Source organism: Ambystoma mexicanum, chromosome 4q, assembly GCF_040938575.1.
Source record: "Ambystoma mexicanum isolate Mex_15411 chromosome 4q, UKY_AmexF1_1, whole genome shotgun sequence".
In the NCBI taxonomy this organism is placed as follows: Eukaryota; Metazoa; Chordata; class Amphibia; order Caudata; family Ambystomatidae; genus Ambystoma; species Ambystoma mexicanum.
In genome coordinates this window covers 38,297,945-38,320,911 of record NC_090928.1, presented here as the reverse complement: position 1 = coordinate 38,320,911, position 22,967 = coordinate 38,297,945, and the positions used below count along the sequence as shown (strand labels likewise).

General features: G+C 42.5%; 1 protein-coding gene across 1 annotated transcript; it reads left to right on the top strand.

The window, feature by feature from the left end:
• The first annotated feature begins 5,853 nt into the window (after window positions 1-5,853).
• Window positions 5,854-21,826, top strand: LOC138468466 (protein unc-93 homolog A-like). The gene is made up of 9 exons (XM_069609001.1): window positions 5,854-5,949; window positions 6,885-7,068; window positions 8,957-9,138; window positions 11,439-11,662; window positions 13,393-13,515; window positions 16,567-16,778; window positions 17,685-17,820; window positions 18,850-18,981; window positions 20,161-21,826. Exons 2-9 carry the CDS (start codon window positions 6,979-6,981, stop codon window positions 20,424-20,426), a joined length of 1,365 nt encoding a protein of 454 aa, XP_069465102.1. The 5' UTR covers window positions 5,854-5,949; window positions 6,885-6,978; the 3' UTR covers window positions 20,427-21,826.
• Window positions 21,827-22,967: the final 1,141 nt, after the last annotated feature.

Sequence of the window (22,967 nt, the reverse complement as noted above, 5' to 3'; positions counted from 1 at the left end):
TATGAAGCTAGCCCTTTGCAGCCTGGGCTTAATTCTGCTCTAACAAATGTATATAGTTAAATATAGATATATAGTTGGCGCATGCCGCTCTTTTCTTCTACTAAGCATTGCAAGCAGTTCCGTTTTCTTAGCTTTGTGCGTTTCATCTTCCATCTTGTTTCACAGCTACGTTTCCTTACGTCTCTATGTTTTTATTGATTTATGTCACATTGAGTTTTTTTGATTGAAAATACACGAGAATGAATGTAGTAAATGTGTATTTTGATATTTTAGAAATGTACCCTTTTTTGTAATGTCTGTTTTAAAGTTTTTTTTAGAATTGTATTAAATTGAATAAAATGTGGATGTTTATATATAACAGCCATTTACTAAATTATCTATTACATGAATAGATTGTCAATTAACTGACTTGTAGTCACTTAGGGACACAAAGAAACGGGTAGTCGATCTGTCTGTTCTCTGCTTTTTTGCATGGCATCAAAGTAAGACAGACAAGTGATCACTGTTCAAGGGTGTTTATTAAACTGTAAATGACTGGGATAAACACCTAATCTATACCTAAATCTAAGATGGGAGCAAGCTACGACCATCAAATAATAGTAATACAGTCCTAGTGGAGTCTAGTCATATCAAAAGGGCCTATACTAAGAAAAACCTATTGCCAATCCTTACAACTATGTTACACAAATAATGTGAAATGATGTTCACAAAGAAAAAAAGAAGTGTTCTCAAATGATAAGTCAGGATGTTATGGTCGAGCTCACCCGTACCCACGTTTGAAGCACGGGACAAGGCTGGACTCTCGAGCACAGCACACTTCTGTGCTTCTACGGCCCGAATTTACAGTTCCTTTTTACAATATCAAGGCCTTGTGTCCCCAAGACTCTTTTATGCAAAGTCTTTTGCTTCAGAGGGCCTGATGTATCACACACAACAAACAAAAGTGCCTTCTATAAATCTTCACGTTGGGTGATTACTCTTCACCCGAGGATCCGATCACCTTCACAATGTCAGCCTCCCTCAATCGGGCTCAGACCAACAGTTCACAGTGGACATCCCTCATTTGGGTTCACGTTTGTCACCTGCTGGTCAAACAGGAAAAGGAGCTGGTTCAATCAGAAGTACAGGCACTGCCAGCAGCATTGTGGTGGAGGAGGGCACTGTCATCAACACCGGGATAGGAGTAGGCACAGCCATCAACATGGGGCAGCAGCAGACACTGTTATCAATATATGGGTGAGGGTGACCATTAGTGGAACAGGACCGGGCAACATGGGGTGGGGGCAGCCACCACTGGCAATAGAAGGGGTGTGAGCCCCTCCAGCACAAAGGGTTAGGGCAGCTGGCACTGTTGTCAACACATAAATGAGATAAACATCACTGACAACACTGGGGGAGTTTGTGTCCATCACAGAAGGGGGCTACTGCTCCTTCTTTCTCCCTTGCCCTCTTTCAGGCAGTTCCTTAGTCACTTTCCTCAAACTCTCTATCCCCCCCATGTTTCCTCCCTTATGTTTCTGCCGTTTTTGATCTCCCTATAGTGTTTTGTAAATAACTTAGCAAGGGGGCACTATCCAACAGTCTTCCATAGACTAGACAATCTATCACTCCTCACCCAACCCCACTTACCCATGGTTGTGAACTTCTCTCTCCTATCAGGTGGTTATCTTCCTTCTCACGCCTGCCTCCTTAAAGGAATAGTGCGCTCAGAGATATTATTTACTAAAATGATGGCCAATAGTCTAAAACATAGTTTAGACATATTTTGAAGTTCCTATGTAAACACTTACACTTTGAGCAAACGAGGCTCAAAGTGTTTACATGGGAGCATCCATTTTGTGATTTCAGGCAGCCTCCTTAGCTCTGCCCTGGCGGCACTATACAAGCAGCAAAAGCCCCCTACTAGGTGCTTTTGCTTACTGCAGCCAGAGCAGAGCTGAGGAGGCTGCCTTCACTTTCATTTTACATTTTAGGTGCTCCCCAAGCCCAGGGAAGCACAGAAAATGAAGGCAAAAAGCTGGGGCGCGTCAATTAAAAATACAACGTTGTTGTATTTGGGATTGCCGTGGTTGGAAAACCACAGAAATCATAAATACAACAACGTTGTTATTCTAACTGCGGCAGCTTTCACGTGGAGTCTCCTGGGCTCCCCCAACCCTGAGGGAGTCCTGGAGGCTCCAAGCAAAAGCTGCCGCATTCAGAATAACAACATTGTTGGATTTGTAAATACTACTGCATTTACAAATCCAACAACGTTGTATTTCTCACTGCTGCAGCTTTCGCTTGGAGTCGCCTAGACTCCCTCAGGTTTGGGGGAGCCCAGGAGACTCCACGCGAAAGCTGCCGCAGTGAGAAGCACTGCAGCATTTCAAAACACCCGTGTTGTGTTTCTGCCTGCAGCGGCTTTCACTTTGGGGCTCGCGGGCTCCCCGGGGGACCTCGCAAGCCGCAAAGTGAAAGCTGCTGCAGACAGAAACACACGGCCATGGAAACACAACCGTATTGTGTTTCTGCCTGCCGTAGCTATCACTTTAGGTCTCCGGGGAGCAGTTGTGTTTAAAAAACACTGCGGTTTTTCTTTCTAAGTTTCTCGGGCTTCTCCGGCTCGGAGGAGCGCGAGAAACTTAGAAAGAAACCCGCAGCATTTTTAAATACAACAACGTTGTATTTATGTTTGCGGTAGCTTCAGCTTGGAGCCCCAGAGGGCTCCAAGCTGAAGCTACCGTAAACATAAATGCAATGTTTCAAAAGCTGCGGTTTTCTTTCTAAGTTTTCCGGGCTTCTCCAGCCTGGAAAACTTAGAAAAAAAATGCAGCTAGTGCTTATTTAAAAAAAAGAAATTAGCACTTACCGAGATGCAGCTTTCCTGCCTGCAGTCTCTGGTCTCTCTCCTCCGGCACCAATGAAGCAAAAGCCACCCAGTGGTAGCTTTTGTTTGCTACAGTTGGCTGGCTTTTGCTTCCTTAGTGGCGCAAGGGCAAGCAAAGGTGGCATCCATTTCACAAAATGGATGCCCCCTAGTGCTTCCCATTTTAATGTTTGAGCTTCATTTGCCCAATACTTTTCATAGGGACATTAAAAAAATATATTTTTAAGATTTTTTTTCATTATTGGCCATCTTTTTTGCCAATAATTTTTCTGAGCCCACTATTCCTTTAACCCCTTTGCTCCCTGTGAGCCCATTTACTTCTTCCACACTGCTGCCCTCTCTTCCTTTTACCCTATCCAGTTTACAGCTGACTCCAGAATTGTACTTAAACTCTACGGGCAGCTTGTTATTCATTTCCCCTCGCTCGGCTCCGATTTTAATCTCTGAGGTCTCATTTTGTGTTCCTCACTGTCAATGCAGAGCCCTTCTCTACTAAAGAGGGAGCATTCGTTGAGTGCCTTTGCACAATCCCGTGGTGAGCAGAAGCCTCCTCCACTCAATACCACCACTCCTTCCCATCCCCATTTCATCAAAGACTCTTTTCTGTTCCTTTCCATCCCTTGCACGTCTTCTTTGGCTATGTTGGTTCACCACTAGCATCTGTGGATTTCAACACCATAACTCCCTCTCCATTAAAAATAGTGCCTTGAAAACATCTAGTGCTGAGTCGCAACCTGAGGGGGCTGGTGCAGTGGTAGATTCTTCCAGGGTCCTTCTGGTGGTTCCATGTCATTTCATCGTGGGATGTTTTTATGTGGGGTTTTTACCGCAATTTTCTTAATGAAAAAACCCAGCAAATTCTTTTTAAATTCTTTTTGGGGGGGTTCCTCCCTAACCCCCCCCCACCATTGTCTAAAACATGTGATGGGTTTTTTCCCCAAAAAAAATGTGTGGTAAAAAACACAGCGAAAAAAACATCCCGCGATGAAAGGGCGTCATACCCCTTCTGGTAGGAGCCATCGAATGGAGGGGAGGGACAATGCAGATCAGCAAAGATCTGCACCGATGGCCCTTATCCGGTATCACCCATTACTGCGCACACAATTACTGCACATCCCAAAATGTCATATTTTAAAAGCCCCATTTCACTGCATATATATGTGGTGCTATGGGTTAAGTTAATAATGAAAGTGGGATGGTATGTCTGGCTGTAGGGGGTCTTGCACCACATACATATATGTAGCAAAATGAGTTAAAACAAAAACAAACCGACCTTTTGGGATGCACAGTAAGAAATGTGCAGTGATCACATAGATCCATTTTAAATATTGTGATTTGCATTTGTTTGTGTCAATAAAGTTGGGTAAAATGTTCCTCAATGTGGTTGGCACAAGGTGTAAGTCACTCTGTGTGTTGGGTTTTTTAGTTTGCAGAGGGGCCAGGAGTGTCGTGTAGCAGGCTAATAAGGGCATAATGGTGATCTATGTGGTCACAGCGCAATTTTGTCAATACTTTTTTTTGTTTTACCCCATTTTACCGCATCTATATATGCCGGGGGAGACCCCTGCAGCCCTTCCATAGCTCAAAGGCATTTATTATTAACTTAACCCATCCCTCCATATATGCATTGAAATGGGGATTTTAAAATCCGAAATTTCAGGATGATCCTCCTAGAGACTATGTACACCCACCAAGTCACCCCCATCATCAGGCCTAGGAAGTGCAGAATTCCTCACAGGGCATTAACTCTTCTTATTTCTTCTCTTCTATTGAGTGTTAGAAATGTGGTGGTACTGCCTAGAAGTTAAAGACTGATTGGTAACATACTCATAACTTGACCAACTGATTGCTTGATTGGTGAGCCAGATCCTCGGATTGTAAGGGAAGAAATGTCCCACAGTCTCAAGACAGAGGCAACTTCTTCTGTACAGGGTGTTGGCAGAGGACACCTTATAGTGATGTTCTCAGCGCTCTTGATCCGTTTGTCATGTGATGTCAGCAATAAAGCATTGGGGATCTCTCTGACAACAGAGCAAATCATTCTCACTGTGTAAGGGTTGCCCATGCAGGATATTGGAAAGACTCTGAGATTTACCTCGGAATGTGAAGGCATCTTAACATTTTGTCAGATATCTATTTTCTCTTTTAGAATTGACATTATACTATATTAAATAATACTGAGTTTCTCACACACCTGTCACTGCGCCATACTGAGTTATTTGACACTGTAATTTCATTATGTTTCCATTGGTCATAAAGTACTCATCCGTAATAGTGATTTAACAGAAAGTTATTTATTTTTCAATATTTTTCAAAATGGCACTCAAATCAGGGCAAGTCGTGTTTATGATGTTGACTGTTGATTTACATGTCGTCTGTACTATATGGATGTCATAGGGTTAAATCCCGCCTCCAAAGTGTCTGGTTCTGCGTCTCTCGTTCATGAAAAATATTGAAAAATAAAGAACTTTATGTTAAATCACTATTACGGATGAATACTTTATGACCGATGGAAACAAAGAAATTACAGTGTTAAATAACTCACTATGGCGCAGTAACAGGTGTGTGAGAAACACAGTATTATTTAAGCTTTCTCAAAGCAGTGGTGGAACTCTATGTCTCAGTAGATTCCCACACAATGCGACATTAAGTTCCAAGAGGAACATTCACAAGTAAATCCAGTCGGGGGTGTCCATAGGTTGAAATCCACCTAAAAGTTCTTCGATATAAGACTATACTATATTAGATACACATTCTGGCATGAGATCATGTCAAAAGTACCAAGTTGTGAAATTGCTAATTGACAGTAGCGATTACGTGGACGAGTGGATGATGAAATCAAACTTCCCAAATGAGTGACTCGGATGATGTTTCAAATTTCCATTTACTTTCCTAGTGGCACTGGTTATAATTTTAGGGTGTGCCCAGTCTCACTTGTTATAAAGCAGGCGAGCAGTTCTTCGGAGGTTGTGAATGAGATCCAGGCTCCAAGACAGCTGTGCACTGGTGTCTCCCATCTACACTGAAGAAAAGGAACATCTGTAACTAAGAGGACCCTTCAGCGACCTGCAGACAGAACAGTGAGTTACAATCTGATTCAGTTTATATGGATATGTGTGGGTGCTCTCAAACATGACCAGCCACAATCCGGAGGCTGTATTAGAGTACAATGGCCCCGCAAAGTGACTGGAAACGGTGCTCTCCCCATACTGCATGCATTGCAGCATGGAGAGCACAGCATTTATGCTCATGCAGCTGCTGTAACACTCCTCAATGTAAGTGCATTACTTTATCTGTATGAGATGTGAGATGCGCTATCAATGCTCACTCCACAAGACCGTTCACCTATACCTTCTGTGTATGGCCATATCACATGGTGGTTAGTCTTATATTGGGTATCCACAGCTGTGGAGCAGCGCTAATGAGTTCAGCAGCTGCACATTTACAGGATCTCCTCCACTATGTTGCATCACCAGGAGGTCCCAAGTATAAAGCGATCATGAAAATGCAGCCATTGGCCCCACGATAAAGGGGGACTGTCAGTGCAGAGCTCACTCCTGAAGAATGCAGCAGATCATGGAAATGACGCATGCAGAGTGGCTGATGTGTTCTGCCGCTGTATATTTACCACTAATGGTAAAACAGGCTTTGCTAAACGAATTGCTGCTAGATGGTAGCATGCATGTAATACCACGCTGCCAGTAATACATCATTATGAACTGGCTAAGTCTATCTCCTGGCACATGGCTTTTTTGGCAGAGCCTAACTTATAGCAGCAGTGTTTGGCCTTTACACAGGCCCCTTAAGTGTCAAAGTTTAGCCTTAGAGGGAGAGGTGTTTTCTGGTGAGTGGGAACCGTGGGACCTCACCCTATAATGTTGTGTTTCCTTCTACCCAACAGGATCTCTGCACCACAGATCAGCATGCAGGCCTGTCTGGAAATGTCAATAGTCTATATATTCATTCAGCATAATAGGATTCCTATAATGTCAAACATGTCTATCCTTATTTACAGAGCACATCATCCTCGCGTGAGCCTAGACCGGCGAGCTCAGAACCTCCACAGCTAAACCTCACCTCTCTGAGTTACTGCACTTCCTGAAGTGAAAATGGGACTCACTCGTTTCAAGAACATCCTCGTTGTGTCCTTTGGGATGTTATTCCTGTATACTGCGTATGGCGGCCTGCAGACTTTGCAGGTAGGTGGCAACGGGCTGTCCTACTCCTTTGAGTCTGTGCCAGACGCCCTTGTGCCTTGTGTCCACAGCGCTTCTCCTTTGCTTTGCCCTGAATTTAAATGCAGTCTTCCTTTCCTGAACACACCTCTAGCATGAACCCAGAATGTTGCAACACACACAGGGAGGTGACATGACTCAACATCACATCAGCCGATTGCTGGCAGGATGATAAAATGAATAGCAACTCTGAAGGTTCTGGCAACTGAAATAGTAACCAGCTTTCTCTGGCTTACCATATATCGGTCTAGAAGATACTAATCTTTAGGGTCTTTGCAATCAATGTATGTTATGCCAGATACAGCCAGTTGCTATGTCAGTTGCCAGGGACATCAGAATGTGTCTCTGGGATACTGGCTCCTTTATAATAGTCAGATGGGTGGCAGGACGCTGCCCATTTTAAACGAGCTGCCCATAGCTACAACCGGGATCTTTTTGTTCGGCAGGTTAAAATAACAATTAATATATTATCTGTTTTGGGTTGTTATATTGTTTGTGCACATTTGAAGTCACCCCTATAAAACAGAGTATTATTTTAGTCCTATGATTTAAACTTTTTGAATATACATTTAACTTTATGAAGGGATTCATTGATCACGTGGCTTCCACCAGGTGCATTTATTCTATCTTGTCCATATTTTGATATACACACTTTTTAGGGTAGTCCTTATAGTAGGCTGCGGCTTACTTTTCCTTGGCAGAATTCTGTGACCTGGCTTATGAGCGTGCTAATATGTCCTCATTTGCATGAATTGGGGATGTGCTAAAATGGCATTGGATGTTATTTTTTGACAAAGCGTAAGGACAATAAGACAAGAGAGCACAGCTAACTACACAGCACCCCCAAATCCTCTTGTATGCACTGGGAAGAGGAGCGACCCGGAAAACCAATTGCTTGTCTTCAAATGTTACCTTCCAATGTGTCAAATTATGCAACTCTAGATAGCAACCAAATGACTGCATCAGATAGAACTGTACGGGGCACTTTGCCCTTAGGGGCATGCATTATTGGATGGTAGGCAAACTTTGCATATTATTTATTAAAACCCATCCATGCTGCCATTAATTGTCATGCTGTGTTCTCCAACTCTCTTTCTTATTTATTTAACTTGAATGAATTATCAATTATTTTTAAAAAAAGTCTTCAAGGCAATAACATTCTTGTCTAGAGTCTGTTCTATTTTATCCACTCTGCATTAGTAGGATTACACCTTTATTCCCTGCCCATTGTGCAAGCTTCCGCCACAATACCTTTGCACAAATGTTCCCTGTAACATCCGGAAGAGCAATCATCCAGTGATTGGCTGGGTCTTCCTTCTTGACTAGTAGCTGCAATGGGATCAATACTCCAGCCATCCTTGAGCTGGCCACAAACTCCTTTTCTCCCACTTCAATGAAAAGTGTGTGTGGAATGTGTGCCTATTTGTTAGAACACCTTTGTATGGCTAAATTACATAAACAAACAGGGCCGCTCCAGGCATGTAACACCCTCAAATAACATTTTCATGTTGCTGATCCTACTCTTTAATACTCATTATGTCATGCTAACGCTGACATACATTTCAAAACCCGACAAATAAATATTGACTCATAGATTTTCTCGAATGAACAAATCTCAATCACTCGGAGCACCTCCTCTTCTGCCCCCAGCCCTCCAGTGATCCACCTCTTTCAATATCTTTTTATTCTTAAGGCATCTATTGTATTGCTGGATACCTTGTGCACCACCAATGACTGAGCTTCTCAGGGCATAGCCTGTATTTTCATGGCATGTTTGAGAAAAAGACTAGGGGTCTTTTTCATTTTATGGATTTTTGGTAAAGACATGGTTTCTTTCTCTTTGCTTCCACAGAGCAGCCTGAATAAGGAACAGAACATGGGAGTCGTGGCTCTGGCAGTCATGTATGGAGCCTTCTGCTGTTCTTGTCTATTCCTCGCTCCAATCCTCACAGAGAAACTGGGCTGCAAGTGGACCATTGTCCTCTCCATGTGCTGCTTCATTACGTACACCTTGGCCAACTTCTACCCAAAATGGTAATCTCCTTTTCCTGCAATTTGCAGAAGTTGGACAATCAATTTCTGTGTTCCTTCAAAATATTTATTTTTAAATCCATCAACATTTTCATATCATTATTTAAAGTAGTTCAATGTGCAGCCTTTGAGCAATAGTGTATGTATTTATTTAATTAATAGTGGAGTTCAATAAGGCACCATCGGCTGGCGCTGCCACTTCACAGGGACTCCAAAGCATAGGGAAGGGGGGAAGGGAATCCCAATCCTTCACAAACTTTGGAAACATTCCGATCAGTTAAGTGCAAGGCAAAAGAGCAGACAGAAGAGCAGACGACAGTAACTGGGTATAAAACAAGAACACAAGAACAGATAAGTACTCGGCGATGGCAGGGGGAATAGATTAAAGGTTTAGACAAGAACATTGAGCGGTAAGAACCAGGAAGAGGACAAAAGAGTGCAGGAGAATAATAAGGAGTGAAAGATGGAGGGCAAACAATGATGACGTAATATGAAGGCGATGGGACAGACAGGGACAAATTCAGGAAGCACGTTCAAGCGTGCCAAGAAGCTCATATGGCTGCGAATGATGAGGATTATAGGCTGAAAGATTTTATGAAAAGGAAGGATTTCAATCCTTTGCGGAAGTGAAGATGATTCGCCACAGATCGGAAAGCAGCTAGTAATGTAGATTTTACTTTTGCAAGTGAGCATCTTTACATATCTGCTTCTGCCCAGACCACATCATTTAAATGAAGTGTTCCATTGACTTAATCATTTCCTCATACATCAACAAAATCACTTGGCATTGAATATGAAGAAAAGGATTAATCACGCAAATGAAACACCTAATTGCCAGTTGCATCCATAATTTTGCTTTTGAGTAATTGGCGGCACGCTCCCTGTGCAATGATCAGTATCAACAGATGTGTTGAATGCGTTTGAAACTCCAAGTTTTGCCTGGGACATGCAGTCCTGTTTTATATATTTTCGTTTCTGAGTAGGTTGTTCACAGTTCTTGTTTTTCAAAATATTATAAAGTCCCTCTTAAAATGAGCTGTCTTGCCTTGAAGGGGACAGCAACAAAAAACGTAACCCTGCCTTGCTGGAGTAGGTAGTTTCCTAATTTCTGTGAAAGGTTGCATTAAGGAGACTGTACTCATTCCAGGAGTAAACAATACATTCAGCTGTCCATGTTTGTACAGAGACCCGCAATACCCAGCACCAATTTCAATGAAGCTAGAACCTTTTCCAATCTCGTGTTATCCCAAATCTCCCTTATTTTACTAGCAGGAAAGTAATCTGTGAATGAATGCCGGAAGTAAGGCAGGGACTTGCTCCGGATCCTAGAGAATGATGTATTGGGACTGCTTTAGACTGTTTCATGCTGATGAGATCATCACTGTTGTAGAACAAAAACATATTTGAAACAGTAGACAATAGTCTTGAATTTAGAGATTTGGTCAAATTGTCTCCACTGACACTTACAAATAGTTGATTGAGCAACTATCATGTCCACCACCACTGCAATAAATCGTGTTAAATTAATTGCCTCATCACGAGTTGGGCAGTAGCCCTTAAATGCAGTGGGAATGGGGTTACCGCCGCATTTAAGGGTCCGCCCAATCATGAGTATGGCGTGTTTACCGCCAGCTCTGAGCTCATTGTCCACACACTGGATAAATGCTGATTTTGGTGCTATTACCGCGCAGTAATACTGCTGGCGGTAATTGCACTGAAAATTCTCCATTGGTTCCAATGGACCCAATGGGGAATGGGGAATAATGTTTACCATCCAACCCGTGATCCAACAGTAAAACCGCCAGACAGGTGGGCAGTAACACAAATAAAGTGGGGCGGCATCCCAGTTGGGATACCACCCAACTCATGATGAGGCCAATCTTTTATTACACATCTGCCTACAGAAGACTAGTATCTGAGCGGTGGACTGGGATTCAAACCTGTGTTGCTCCACATTGTTTTGCTTCCAAGACACACACATTGCCCCTGAGGTATCCTCGTGGGCCAGTTTTTGCCTGAATATACCAAAAAAGTTAAACACTTTTAGAATAACATAATAATTGATGTGCAAGAATTGATGAGCAAGCCTCATCAAACAAAAAGATTCCTTCATAGGGTGATCATTGCAAATTACTTTCTTGAAATAATAAATCAGCTTAACTCCTTCTGTCTGTTAAGCATTGTTTGAGGTGGAAATGTTTTTCCCAGAGAGGAAAGCGTTAACATTATATTGCAGTGCCAGATGTAACCCTTCCACAGACATGTAAAGAAAAAAATGAAAATAAGAGACCTTTATTTTACAGGTACACCCTGGTCAGCACCTCAGTTCTTCTGGGCTTAGGAGGAGGATCTCTCTGGACGGCCAAAAGGACCTACATAACAGTGATTGGACGAAAGCATGCAGTGACGGCGAGGAGAATAGCAGAGGATGTCATCAACGAATACTTTGGAATCTTCTTTCTCATTCTCCAGACAGGTCGCATTTGGGGAAATCTAATATCATCTATGATATTTGATTTTTCTAGAGGTAATAAAAAATACAGTTACTGTCTTCTCACTCAAACCTCCTCCCACAACCAGCGTTTCCCACCACCCAGCTGTAGCAATGGTAAACCTCCCTGAACCTCCGTCACTAAACGTTCCTCTCTTTCTTCTCTTGGGACAACAGCATCAGCTTTCAGAAATCATCCACCAACCAGCGCTCACCAAACATGCCATTACAGACAACATGAACCTGTTGTCCTCCCTCTCTGCCACCCACTCATATCTCATTGATCAAAGAGCCAAACTCATCATGTTATGATAACAACCTCATGTGCTTCGAGTCCAAGCCTCAGGCTTCTGGGCACTGCCACTCACTCAGCCTGGTCACCACACATACTTGCTACTTCCAAGCATTTATTGGCAAAGGCTTCTAATAACTTAATAAGTAATAACTTGGTTTCCCTAATGCACATACACTTCCCAGACCACCCTGACCAGAGCATCCTGTGACGTGTGATGTGCAACATGCTGAGCAGAAGGACAAGGTTCAACAACTACAGCACCACCACTCTCTGCCTTAACTTTGCAGAAGACCACATCTCAACATTCACTGCCCACCCATCACACTGATACCAATGGCCCCCTTTATCCACTGGGATATCACAGGGATCCCTCCTATCATGTCTTCTTTTCACTGATTATGGGAAGAACGCACCTGCTTTACCCAATACCATACATTCATACACAAAATTAATTCTAAACACATGTATGCTTCCTCCCCAGTGCTCCAATCATACCAGGAAGTGCCCACTTCTCTAATGTAACGCCACCCTTGTACAGCACGACACTAAGATTATTAAAGAACAATGCATATTAGTGCTTTTGTTATATAATATTCTAACAAACTTAACACATATTTTTCTTCTCCAATTTAGTTCATTCTAAAGCGATTGTGAATATTTGCTGATGAGAACATTCAGTTCAGAAAAGTACTTACGAGTTTATCACTGCTAGCGTATTTTGAAAGCTTTTACAGAACCGTACAATACCATACTCGTGCTGTGAATAGGATGATGGGTTAAGGTGCAATGGCAGGACTTTTTAGAAGAATACTCTAGAAATGGCATCTGCCTTTCATCCGGGTGGGTTGATCCTGTTAACCAAGAGGTGATTGTTGGGCATGCTGGTGACCTCCATGGCTTATCCACAGCCACCTTCAGTGCTTCATCTTATCTTTTTGCCATTTGCTTTTTTCTGTATTTAGAAAGTCTTGCCTTATTACAGCAGTCCTAAAAAGTGATCCTTGATATAGTCAACGCCTTCTCACAAAAAGTAAAACACATCACTGTTAATTGAGTTATGTACTAAAACTGAACTGAAAAAGCACAACAGTGTCCATCGACCAAATAGCTTTTTTTACATTGTCTTGGTACTGTCCGAGACGTAATTCTAAAATTATGTATTTCTTCTTAAGCAATGGGCAAAATAATTTCATTTATTGCCTTTTCCCTCTTTAGGATTTCATGATAGTATGTTGTTCTAAGATTCTATTTTGCATTTTGGACCTATCCTCATGTCTATTTCTAAAACTTTCTCTGTTGTGGACACACAGCTGTGGAGCCTCTACTGGAAAACTCCACCTCCTCCTTGAAAACGCGAAGGTCCATTTATCAGAATCATGAAAAAACATGAGTTTTGCCTGAAAAAGTAGCAGCAAGCATCACTCTATAGAAGAAAGTGAATTATTCCATATTTTGTCTCCTTGCTATTTAGGGTCAAGGCGTCAAGGTTTGAATGGTAGCTACTGTGGAGCAGATGACTGTCCAGGCTCAGAGGCTGTAACATCACCTCGCCCATCTGACACTGTGATCTACACTCTGCTGGGCTCTTACACCGGTAGGTTTAAAACTTACTGCAATTTTTTTTAATGTAAAACATACTGTATCCCAAAGTTATTATCATGACCGATTGGTCATCATGATTTATTGGAACTCATTCTCATGTGCTGAAGCTTAAGCCACAGCATTCTTTAAGTTTACCTGAAGAAACCTCCTTTGCGATGCAGAGATAAACTTGTCAGTATCCTAGAAATAGCGTTTTGAGGGATAACCGAGCCAGGGGAGAATATATCATAATGTTCCACTAGGATATGTGTCATAGAAGGCTGCACTAGGTAAGTACGTGTATAGTAAAATGTCACATCTGGAACATCCGTGTAGGGCATGAACTGAATTGCATAGGCAGTGCATATTACCATCCCATTTAGAAATCTGTCCGTTGGTGATAAGGAGGGCCCCACCGGAGGCGAATGAAAGAGATGGGAGCGTCCTAGGTGGAACCACAGACAGGGCATAAGAGGTGAAGGGGAAAGAGTGGCGACCAAACAGATAAACCACTTTGTCCAGGTAGCTCAAGGGCACAGGGATGAGGCCCCCCTTCAAGGGGCCCAGGGAAGTGATGGCGGCTGCCTACCAGGATATGCCTGAGCCCAAAGCAGTGTAGACATCCATTAGTCTGAAGGCAGGGGAGGAGGGTGGAGGAGGCATCACCTCTAAATAGCCCTGCAGACAACCACAACCCGGCACAGCATGTAGGAAGGAGACACCCCCCCAGCACACCACAATACACAACACTGGCAGGGACGCTTACCACAGGTGGCCAAAGTGGAGGAGGTACAATGGGGCACCACAACTAACCAACCCACTAAAGAATCACCCCTCTGCTTAAACCTCTCAAACTCTAAACTAAACGCAACCATACCTATATTGCACAACAAACAGCATGCACTTCACTACACTGCAACAACCACACATAGTCTCGCACAACAGCACATGACAGCTACCAACCGAATAATCACACCTATGCTCAGCGAACAGTGTAAACCGAACTGAAGCTGCCAAAAGCACATCACAGCTCTCTTGCGCTTTTCCTGCTGAGTCCTACTAGCTTAGCCTACCCTCTTGCTTTTCAGATCTGCCAGAGCACCAGGGGACTACTCTGGTGGTGACAGTGTGCGGTATAAATATCCTTTAACATATCATAACAAAACATTCTCTATGAAACACAAAGGGTGCAAATTAATGTGATCCCTGACCTATTAAGAGCATTAATGTGCTCAAGCCATTCACGGTAATATGGTCTATGGTAATATTCTAAAGTCCCACATCTGATGTAACAATGCAGTGGTACTTGTCCTGTGGCAGAACATGCAGTTTTCAGGAATATATCCAAACTATCATGAATCCAGGATGTTAGTTTTGTTAGATGTGAATGGAACAATCTATCAATGAAACAAGATAAACCTTCAGACAGATTTGCTCTGCATTCAGGAGAGTTTGCAAATGTTTAGAGAAATATTGTAATGATTTTCCTATGGTGCTTCTTTATTAAATACACGGTTAAAGGCCTGATTCAGAAACACATTTTACAATGGCTCAAGCTCATTGAAAAACGAATTGTAAATCAGGCCCTCTGAGTTCAATCAACTTACGAATACTGTAGGTGACGGAAGATATCAACGTACTTACGGATATATGCAGGCTTCTGCCCGCACTGGGACACCGAATCAGCACTCATCATTACATGGATGCATTTGTGATTTATCCCTCTTTTGGGCTTTTATTAGAATTATTCTTATGATTTTGGACAGAATGTCTCTCTATTCTTGGGTGATTGGGTTTAAAAACAAGATCTGGTCCAATTATGTTTTTTCAAAAGCTTAGGCAATCAGCATTTCAAGCATATTAAGATAGTTACAGTAAAAAGTTGGAGGTATAAAACATGATTGTGATGTAGTCTACTCGTCCTTTTTACATATATTTCAATAATAGCTTGGCACTTGAGGGGTTAATGTATTATCTATTTTTGCAAATGGATCAGTTTTCGCAATGATAAAGAGTGACTTTAGCCTGGAAATTCCACATCCTAATCCGCCATATTACAGAACACCTTTAAGTACAGTATTTGATGTATAGCAAGAGCCTTAATGGGTCATTGGGGAACACCAGTCATAGAATTTGAAGAATGCTTGCATAATATTTTTCTATGTTCTATTGTATACGTGCATAAAGATCAATAGAAGTTGAATGGAATCACAATATGGAGCTGGAGGAAATAAAAGACAAAGTGACAACACCCCAAGTTCTTGTTTTGTCTGAGTGATCAAATAGATTCCCAAATATCACCTGTGCTGCCATTGAGGTGTCTGATTCCATATCATTGAGTTGGCCATCAAATCATTTGGGCTGTTTCTTGCCGAGCCATTGCTGCTTATTTTCTTCTTAAACCAATGCTTTGATGTTTATTTCTGTTCTGTTTCTCAAAAGTTTACATCAGATGCGAGTCCGAGTGACAATGTGTGTTTGTTTCACATGTTGCAGTGTAGGATAATCCAATCATATTTGTGTCGTCTTTTTGTGTGGACAAGGTAGCTCATCGAGCTAAGCACTCACTCAGTGATCTGTGTGCTGCCTGACATCACAGGTTAAGGTCAGACCTTCTTAGGTCAATCATTTCAGTGCAATACAATTGGATAAGAATAGCCCCTAGTATTGCAATACTTACAACCAGGACAAAGCCGGCATAATGTGTATATAGAAATGTGGTATTTATATTTTGCTACAGTTAGATGACCTTTTTTATTCTCCATTTACAATGTGAGAGAATTCAGGGTCTCACCCATTGGTTTCCTCGGTAACCCAAAATGGTTTATCGTGATCCTATGTTTGCCTTCCAACCTATGGTAGCAAACTGAGGGGATCAGCTTCTACTTAATTTGAAACCTAACAATAATTCCATTCATCCACTTATTTTCTTGAAAATAAAGAATATAATGATTCTTTAAAGTAGAAATGACTCTGCAATCAGGTATTGTTTTTATACAAAACACTTAACACCACACATCACAATACCCTGTTGTCTAACCCCTAATATGCTCTTCTTTTGCAGGCTGTGGGGTGATTGGTGTGGCATTAATTATCATATTTTTGGATCGAATTGAAAAAAAGGAAGGACAAGAAGTGGAAGAGAACAAACCGTCCTTTTGCTCTACATTCTTGGCCACCTTCCGGCAGCTGCGTGATAAGCGCCAGTGTCTTCTGATCCCGCTCACAATCTTCGGTGGACTTGAACAAGGGTTCCTTGCAAGTGATTACACAAAGGTGCGTATCAATATAAAGGAGGCAGCATTGTACAGCTCTTGATCTATGCATTCTTTTATCTGCGTAACATAATCTATTATACTGATGGGGTACAGGAGGAATGCGCAAGTCATTCCTGATTTTCAGTTTTTCATTTTACTAAAGGGAACCAATGGAGTGTGATATTACTTACGGGGATAGGAAGCTACTCCTAGAAAAGCGGCTCAATGAGTTAAACACACACTCAGGGATATATGTGCAGCATCAAGTTACAGGTTCAAATCCTGATGAAGTCAATTCAGCTCATCATCCTTCCCAAGTCGATATATATTGGATACTGTTGAGTTGAATAATAATGCTCCCTACTATTACAGTATCAGAAAAGGAGCCCGTTTCAAAAAGTAACAAGTGAAATAATAAATGGAAAACTCCTGTCACATAACTTGGCTAACTTTTGAAAACAGCATAGGGTGCCCAAATCCCAGATACATTGAATTACTGAAGACTGGCAGTGGTATCACAACATACCTGAGTCTGGCAGCGACTTTGCTATTGGGCAAAGGTGCAGTTTTATAGAAGCCATGCCATGGAACTCTGTTCACTGTACAAAACACTGTTGACATTGACATGAAAGCTACTGAATTTTGGATGCCTGAATTTATCACTAGCAGAGCACAGCCACACCAGCAAGGACCGCTGTGGTCCTAGAAATTCCTTCCAGCACGCGGCACTGAAGTTCTGCACTGATTGCCTTTCTGTTCTAAGAGCATCTATGTCCTGGTCTCAAGGATTACTTTACATGTGGCATTCCAATTATCCGAATGTAACAGGCAGCACGTTGCTTCTTTGGGAATATTATTGAACAGTTTTTCAGATTCAGAAATCTTTAAGCCTGAGAGTAACCACATTTGATGTATTTCTTCACAGTCATATGTCACCTGTGTCCTCGGACTGAAATTTGTGGGCTACGTGTTGATCTGCTTCGGAGTATCCAATTCAGTCTGCTGTATGTTCTTCGGAAAGATATCCCAATACACAGGCAGGATCGCCATCTTTGTCACCGGTAAGTTAACTTTGTGCCTTTAATATACACAAAGCAGCTATGCCTGGGTGGTGCGGCTTAGCCACAGCTGCCACAGCTGCCACCACGATGCACATGTGCAGGAATCAGAGGGTGATAAACTGCCATCCCAGGCCTGGAAAGTGCTCCAGAGAATTTCAAATATTGTGCCCCTTTGTGGAGGGCGTGGAGCAGGATGTGTTCTAGGAATCCTCATTGTTTTCTAGGCAACGGGGTACATTTTTGTTTTGAACGTAATAATTTGATGAAAATTGCTTCAATATTATAATATCCCAGCAATAAAAGCCCGGAAACAGATGTCATAAAACAAACTAATTTCACATTGAAAGTAACCTAAACAGCAAACATAAGTGGGTTTTAAATGAATAAAGTAAAAATAACTACTCTTTACATATTTATACATAAAAGCTGCAGTCTGTCAAAATGTATGTTAACATCTATTTATGATACATCATTCATTGGTGGTATGGGGGTAACTACTCAGCTCTGCTTTAGTTGAACTTAAGCTATATCAATTTGTGAAATTATAAATGTTCAATCTGGGGAGATCCTCCATGACTCCACCCCTTCCCTACCTACTCTAAACGTACCTCTGCAGTCCACGGGTGTTTTCTTTTCTTGTTTTCCTCTGTTAAATGATTTGTTGTATTTCAATATTAAAGGTTGCTCGTTTAGCTTAGTTCATTATGAAGGAGCTTTATTTTGGGATAAAAATATATCACAATTAGTTATTCTCAGTAAATGATATTTTACCTATTTCACTTCAGTATTCTTCATGTTTAGAGTCATTTTTACTCTGTATGGGAACTTCGTGGACCCTTTTTCTCAGTTTAGATTAGATGTTAGGCACTTTATCGCTGTCTATCTCTTACTCTCTCGCCCTCTTTCTTTTGGTTTCTTATAACACAGCAGTAGATTTATTGATAAAGGTTCTGAATTGTATTGTCTACAGTCTAACACTATCATTCCTAGAGTTCTCCCCAACAATACTGTGGCATTTCCTATTGACAGGTGCTGGGGTGCATGCAGCCTGCATTATTGCACTGCTGCTCTGGAAGCCTAACACCGACCAGTTTGCAGTGTTCTTCATTTTATCAGCCCTCTGGGGCATTGCTGATGCGGTCTGGCTGGCTCGAACAAGTGGTGAGTCCAGATACATATGTATGAGTTATCACAGATATGGATGTCCTTCAACCACCTCTCATATCACTAACTCACTCGCCCTTTTTCTATCTACCACAAGAACCACCCACACACGCCCGGCAGAGAAGCCCACTCACCCGTTTTCTTTATACAAACAAGAGCCACCCAAAAATACCCTACAGAGAAACCCACTCACCATTGTTCAATCTACACACAAGACCCACCCACAAATACCCTGCAGAGAAACCCACTCGCACTTTTTCTTTCTACACACAGGAGCCACCCACAAATATCCTGCAGAAAAACCCACTCACCCGTTTCTTTCTACAAAAAAGAGCCACCCACAAATACCCTACAGAGAAACCCACTCACCGTTGTTCTATGTATACACAAGAGCCACCCACAAATACCCTGCAGAGAAACCCACTCGCACTTTTTCTTTCTACACACAGGAGCCACCCACAAATATCCTGCAGAGAAACCCACTCACCATGTTACCTTCTGCACACAAGAGCCACCCACAAATACCCTGCAGAGAAACCCACTCACCCTTTTTCTTTCTACACACAGGAGCTACACACACAAACTGCAGAGAAACCCACTCACACGTTGTCTTTCTACACACAGGAGCCACCCACAAATATCCTGCCGAGAAACCCACTCACACGTTTTCTTTCTACACACTGGAGCCACCCACAAATACCTTGGAGAAAAACATTCCCTTATACATCCCTCCAGCCTCTAACACGAAAACCATGCAAACTCTCCACCTCTCCAACCAACTCACCCCAAATAGCAGTTTCTCTGGCACTCCCACAAACCATCCACACCCTCAGAACTGACTTGGTTTGCAACTTAACAAGCAGAGTAACAAGATCAGAGGCTCCCATATTGCAACACACACGTGTCTCAACGCAACTCACTTACCTTACTGGCATAACGAACATGGCTACTTTTCATGTGCGTGCAGCAACACGCCAGGTTTCGCATCATTATGCTCCTTCCCATCCCATTAAACCAGCCCTCCATACAAGGTCCAAGTACATTAGTACAGTTGAGAAGAGAGAAATAACTATATTAATACTAGACAAACCACCGAAGCATAGTGGCGACACATGTGTATGGAATAATTGTTTGGAAAGCATCTTCTTAATGCGTAAATCATCTGCTTTTTTCCAGCTCTCTATGGAGTCTTATTTGAAAAGAACAAGGAAGCGGCGTTCTCTAACTGCTGCCTCTGGGAGTCGGTGGGGTTCGTCGTTGCCTTTGGGTACGGCTCCTTCCTGTGCGTCTACGTGAAGCTCTATATCCTGCTGTGCGTGCTGGCCGTTGGGATGCTCTTCTATGGCGCCGTTGAATATCTGGAAGCCAAGAACCCTGCCGCCAGCACTTACACAGTAAACACGGAAAGCCAGGACACCACAGTTGAGATCCCACCCGCCTGAGGGGACAAGACTGTGACATGAACCAGAGACTTTTGCTAATGTATTTATGTGCGCACTTAATTTATTTTATAAGTACTGTTGAGACTTTATTTATATGCCTTTGAATTAATGATATTTATGTGTATTTAATTTAACAAATGTAGCACTTACGTAGCACCATGCCAGCCCTCCTCACGCTGGAGTTAGCAGCGTGAGAAATAGGAGTCTACGGAGGACTGCTCAGGGGCAACGCACTAGCCTTGAAAGCAAGAGGACGCGCAGCAACACGGGTTCGATCCCCAGGTCCGCGCTTAGAAGCCTCTGGGTTTTAAGCGCATTATACATAACCAATTACAAATGGGCAGCACATCAGTCACAGATCCAACAATGCGACCCCCAGATTCCAACCCTATGATGACAAGACAACTGCTGAGGTCAAAGAGGGAGCCCTAAGGGCCGAACCACGAAGCAGATTTGCAGCCGCAGGTGTATGCGCAAAAGTTCAAATAGGCCAAACGTGGCAGGTCCTAATAAAAATGTGTGTGCACAAATGGTGGCGGTATTGCGCAGAGTTGTAGTTCTATTAGTGTGGGCGTCAACAGGTGGGACTGCGAGGATGATGCACAATCTCGACCTCTTCCCACTCAGTAACCCCGGTTATTCCGGCTCCTCCCTTAGTATGATATATTCGATTGGACCCTTATTTTTGCTATATATAATTGATTGTGCGTGTATCAGTTAAGAAATGTAATCTTGTGTACTTTTGTATTTGCTCCATCTTTTTGCGTTGGGTTGGTTGTAATACGATGTGCTACGCAGTAACCCGACGGGCTGATAACACCCACTTTCCACCAGCAAAATGGGCATGTCTGGAGGAGTGGACATGGCCAGGCAATGCAAATGAGGGACACACCTGCAAACACAGGGGGGTGTCCCTGATTCCAAAGGAGCAGCCTGGCCCTTGCTCCTGCACCAGCCCGAGGACATGAACACATCAGCAGGAACACATGAGCTTCTCTACAAGTTTCCCCTGAAAGCGATGCAGCCCTCCCAGGGATTCATACCACTCTCAGAAACGACGTTTACAGTCCACATTTCTCCGTCCCATGTTAAATTGTACATCCAGAAACCTGTGCCTAGCGATTACCCTGTTTTTTGTGTTTAGCTGGTGCAAATTGCCTTTGTCGCCTATGGGCCTGATTTACAAAGTGTTTTTCAATGAGATTGCACCATTGCAAAATGCTTGGGTGAATCAGGCCCACGAAGTTCTTTGTGAATCACTCTGCGCATGTAATATGCGCGTGGCTGCAAATGCAAAATGCAGTTACAATCGATTGCCTGCAGAGCTGGAATGTTTGTGAATTTGGTCCAAAGTGTTTTCAAAGATGTGACTGGTAATAAAGACAACACATCCCACATTATTCCTCTCTCCTCCTCTTATTTCTGGAGCCATATTGCGTCAGGCAGAAAGATTTCCAATCTCTTCCAATGTTGGTCTTTTTTATATTCCTACTCTAAAGGCACTGACTTTGCTGATATTTTAAGTACATGTTTTTCGGTACTCAGAAAATATAATCCAAGTAGAAAAATGAATAAGAACAATAATGTTTTCTGAAAATAACTATTTTAGAATGCACTTGAAAAAAAAGCATTTTTTAAGAAAGGTTTGTGAGTATTTAAAAATAATTATCATTAAGCACTAAGCACTGATGATAACTGAAATGAACAGCCAGAATCAATAAACAAGTACGTAAAAAAATAACTCCTTCTGCAGTAAAAAGTCAAGCAATTACAGCAATGCTTGTAAGGAGGTTTTTGCAGTTGCAGGAAGCTGGCCCCATGAGTGTTGCTTGATTATGTGTCTAATTTACAGCAAAAGCACTAATATCGCGCAAAAGTTATAGTATGTATAGGAAATGTATAGCACCGCGAGGCGATTCTCAAAATGAAGTGATTCTCAAAATGAAGTGCGCACAGAAGCCTGCAGCGCAAAGAAAACGTTGTAGCGCCTGGCACTCCGACGGCACGCCGCCATATCGCTGCTGAAGTACATTACACAGAAATGTGACCTTTGACATTGGCCGGGCGAATGGGAAACAACTAATCTATGGTTACTAATCAGCCGGTCTCCCTCACACAGGTGACTTTCACCGATGGAGTTTCTTGCACCCTACTCAGCATCCCTCTTCCGCGGCCTGTTTTTACTAGCCATTTTCGTTTCTGCTGTGGGTTTATATTTGGGTGAGCCAGGGAGACAAAATAGAGACCCTCGAGTAACTGCCTTAATTCATTGGGCCTTCACCGCCACCATCCATACACGGCAAGGGAGGGACAGCACAGCCATCAGGCGTCTATTCTTCCAGGGGGCTGGCAGCAGCTGTATTGATAACTTGAAGCATTGGAGCTCAAGTTGTTTCTGCTCCGCCCTCTCCCGCGTCACGGTGGTCGAAGTACTTAACATTTATTATAATTACAATTGTTCTTTTTTAACACGCTTAATTCCAACGAGTGGTTTCTAAGCTTGGGATTCAAACCTGTGTTGCTGCATTGTTTTATTTCCAA

Coding starts and splice junctions, on each gene's coding strand:
- LOC138468466 (XM_069609001.1), top strand. CDS start 6,979: ATGGGACTCACTCGTTTCAAGAACATCCTCGTTGTGTCCTTTGGGATG. Junction 7,069..8,956: donor GCGGCCTGCAGACTTTGCAG/GTAGGTGGCAAC, acceptor TTGCTTCCACAG/AGCAGCCTGAATAAGGAACA. Junction 16,779..17,684: donor TTGCAAGTGATTACACAAAG/GTGCGTATCAAT, acceptor ATTTCTTCACAG/TCATATGTCACCTGTGTCCT.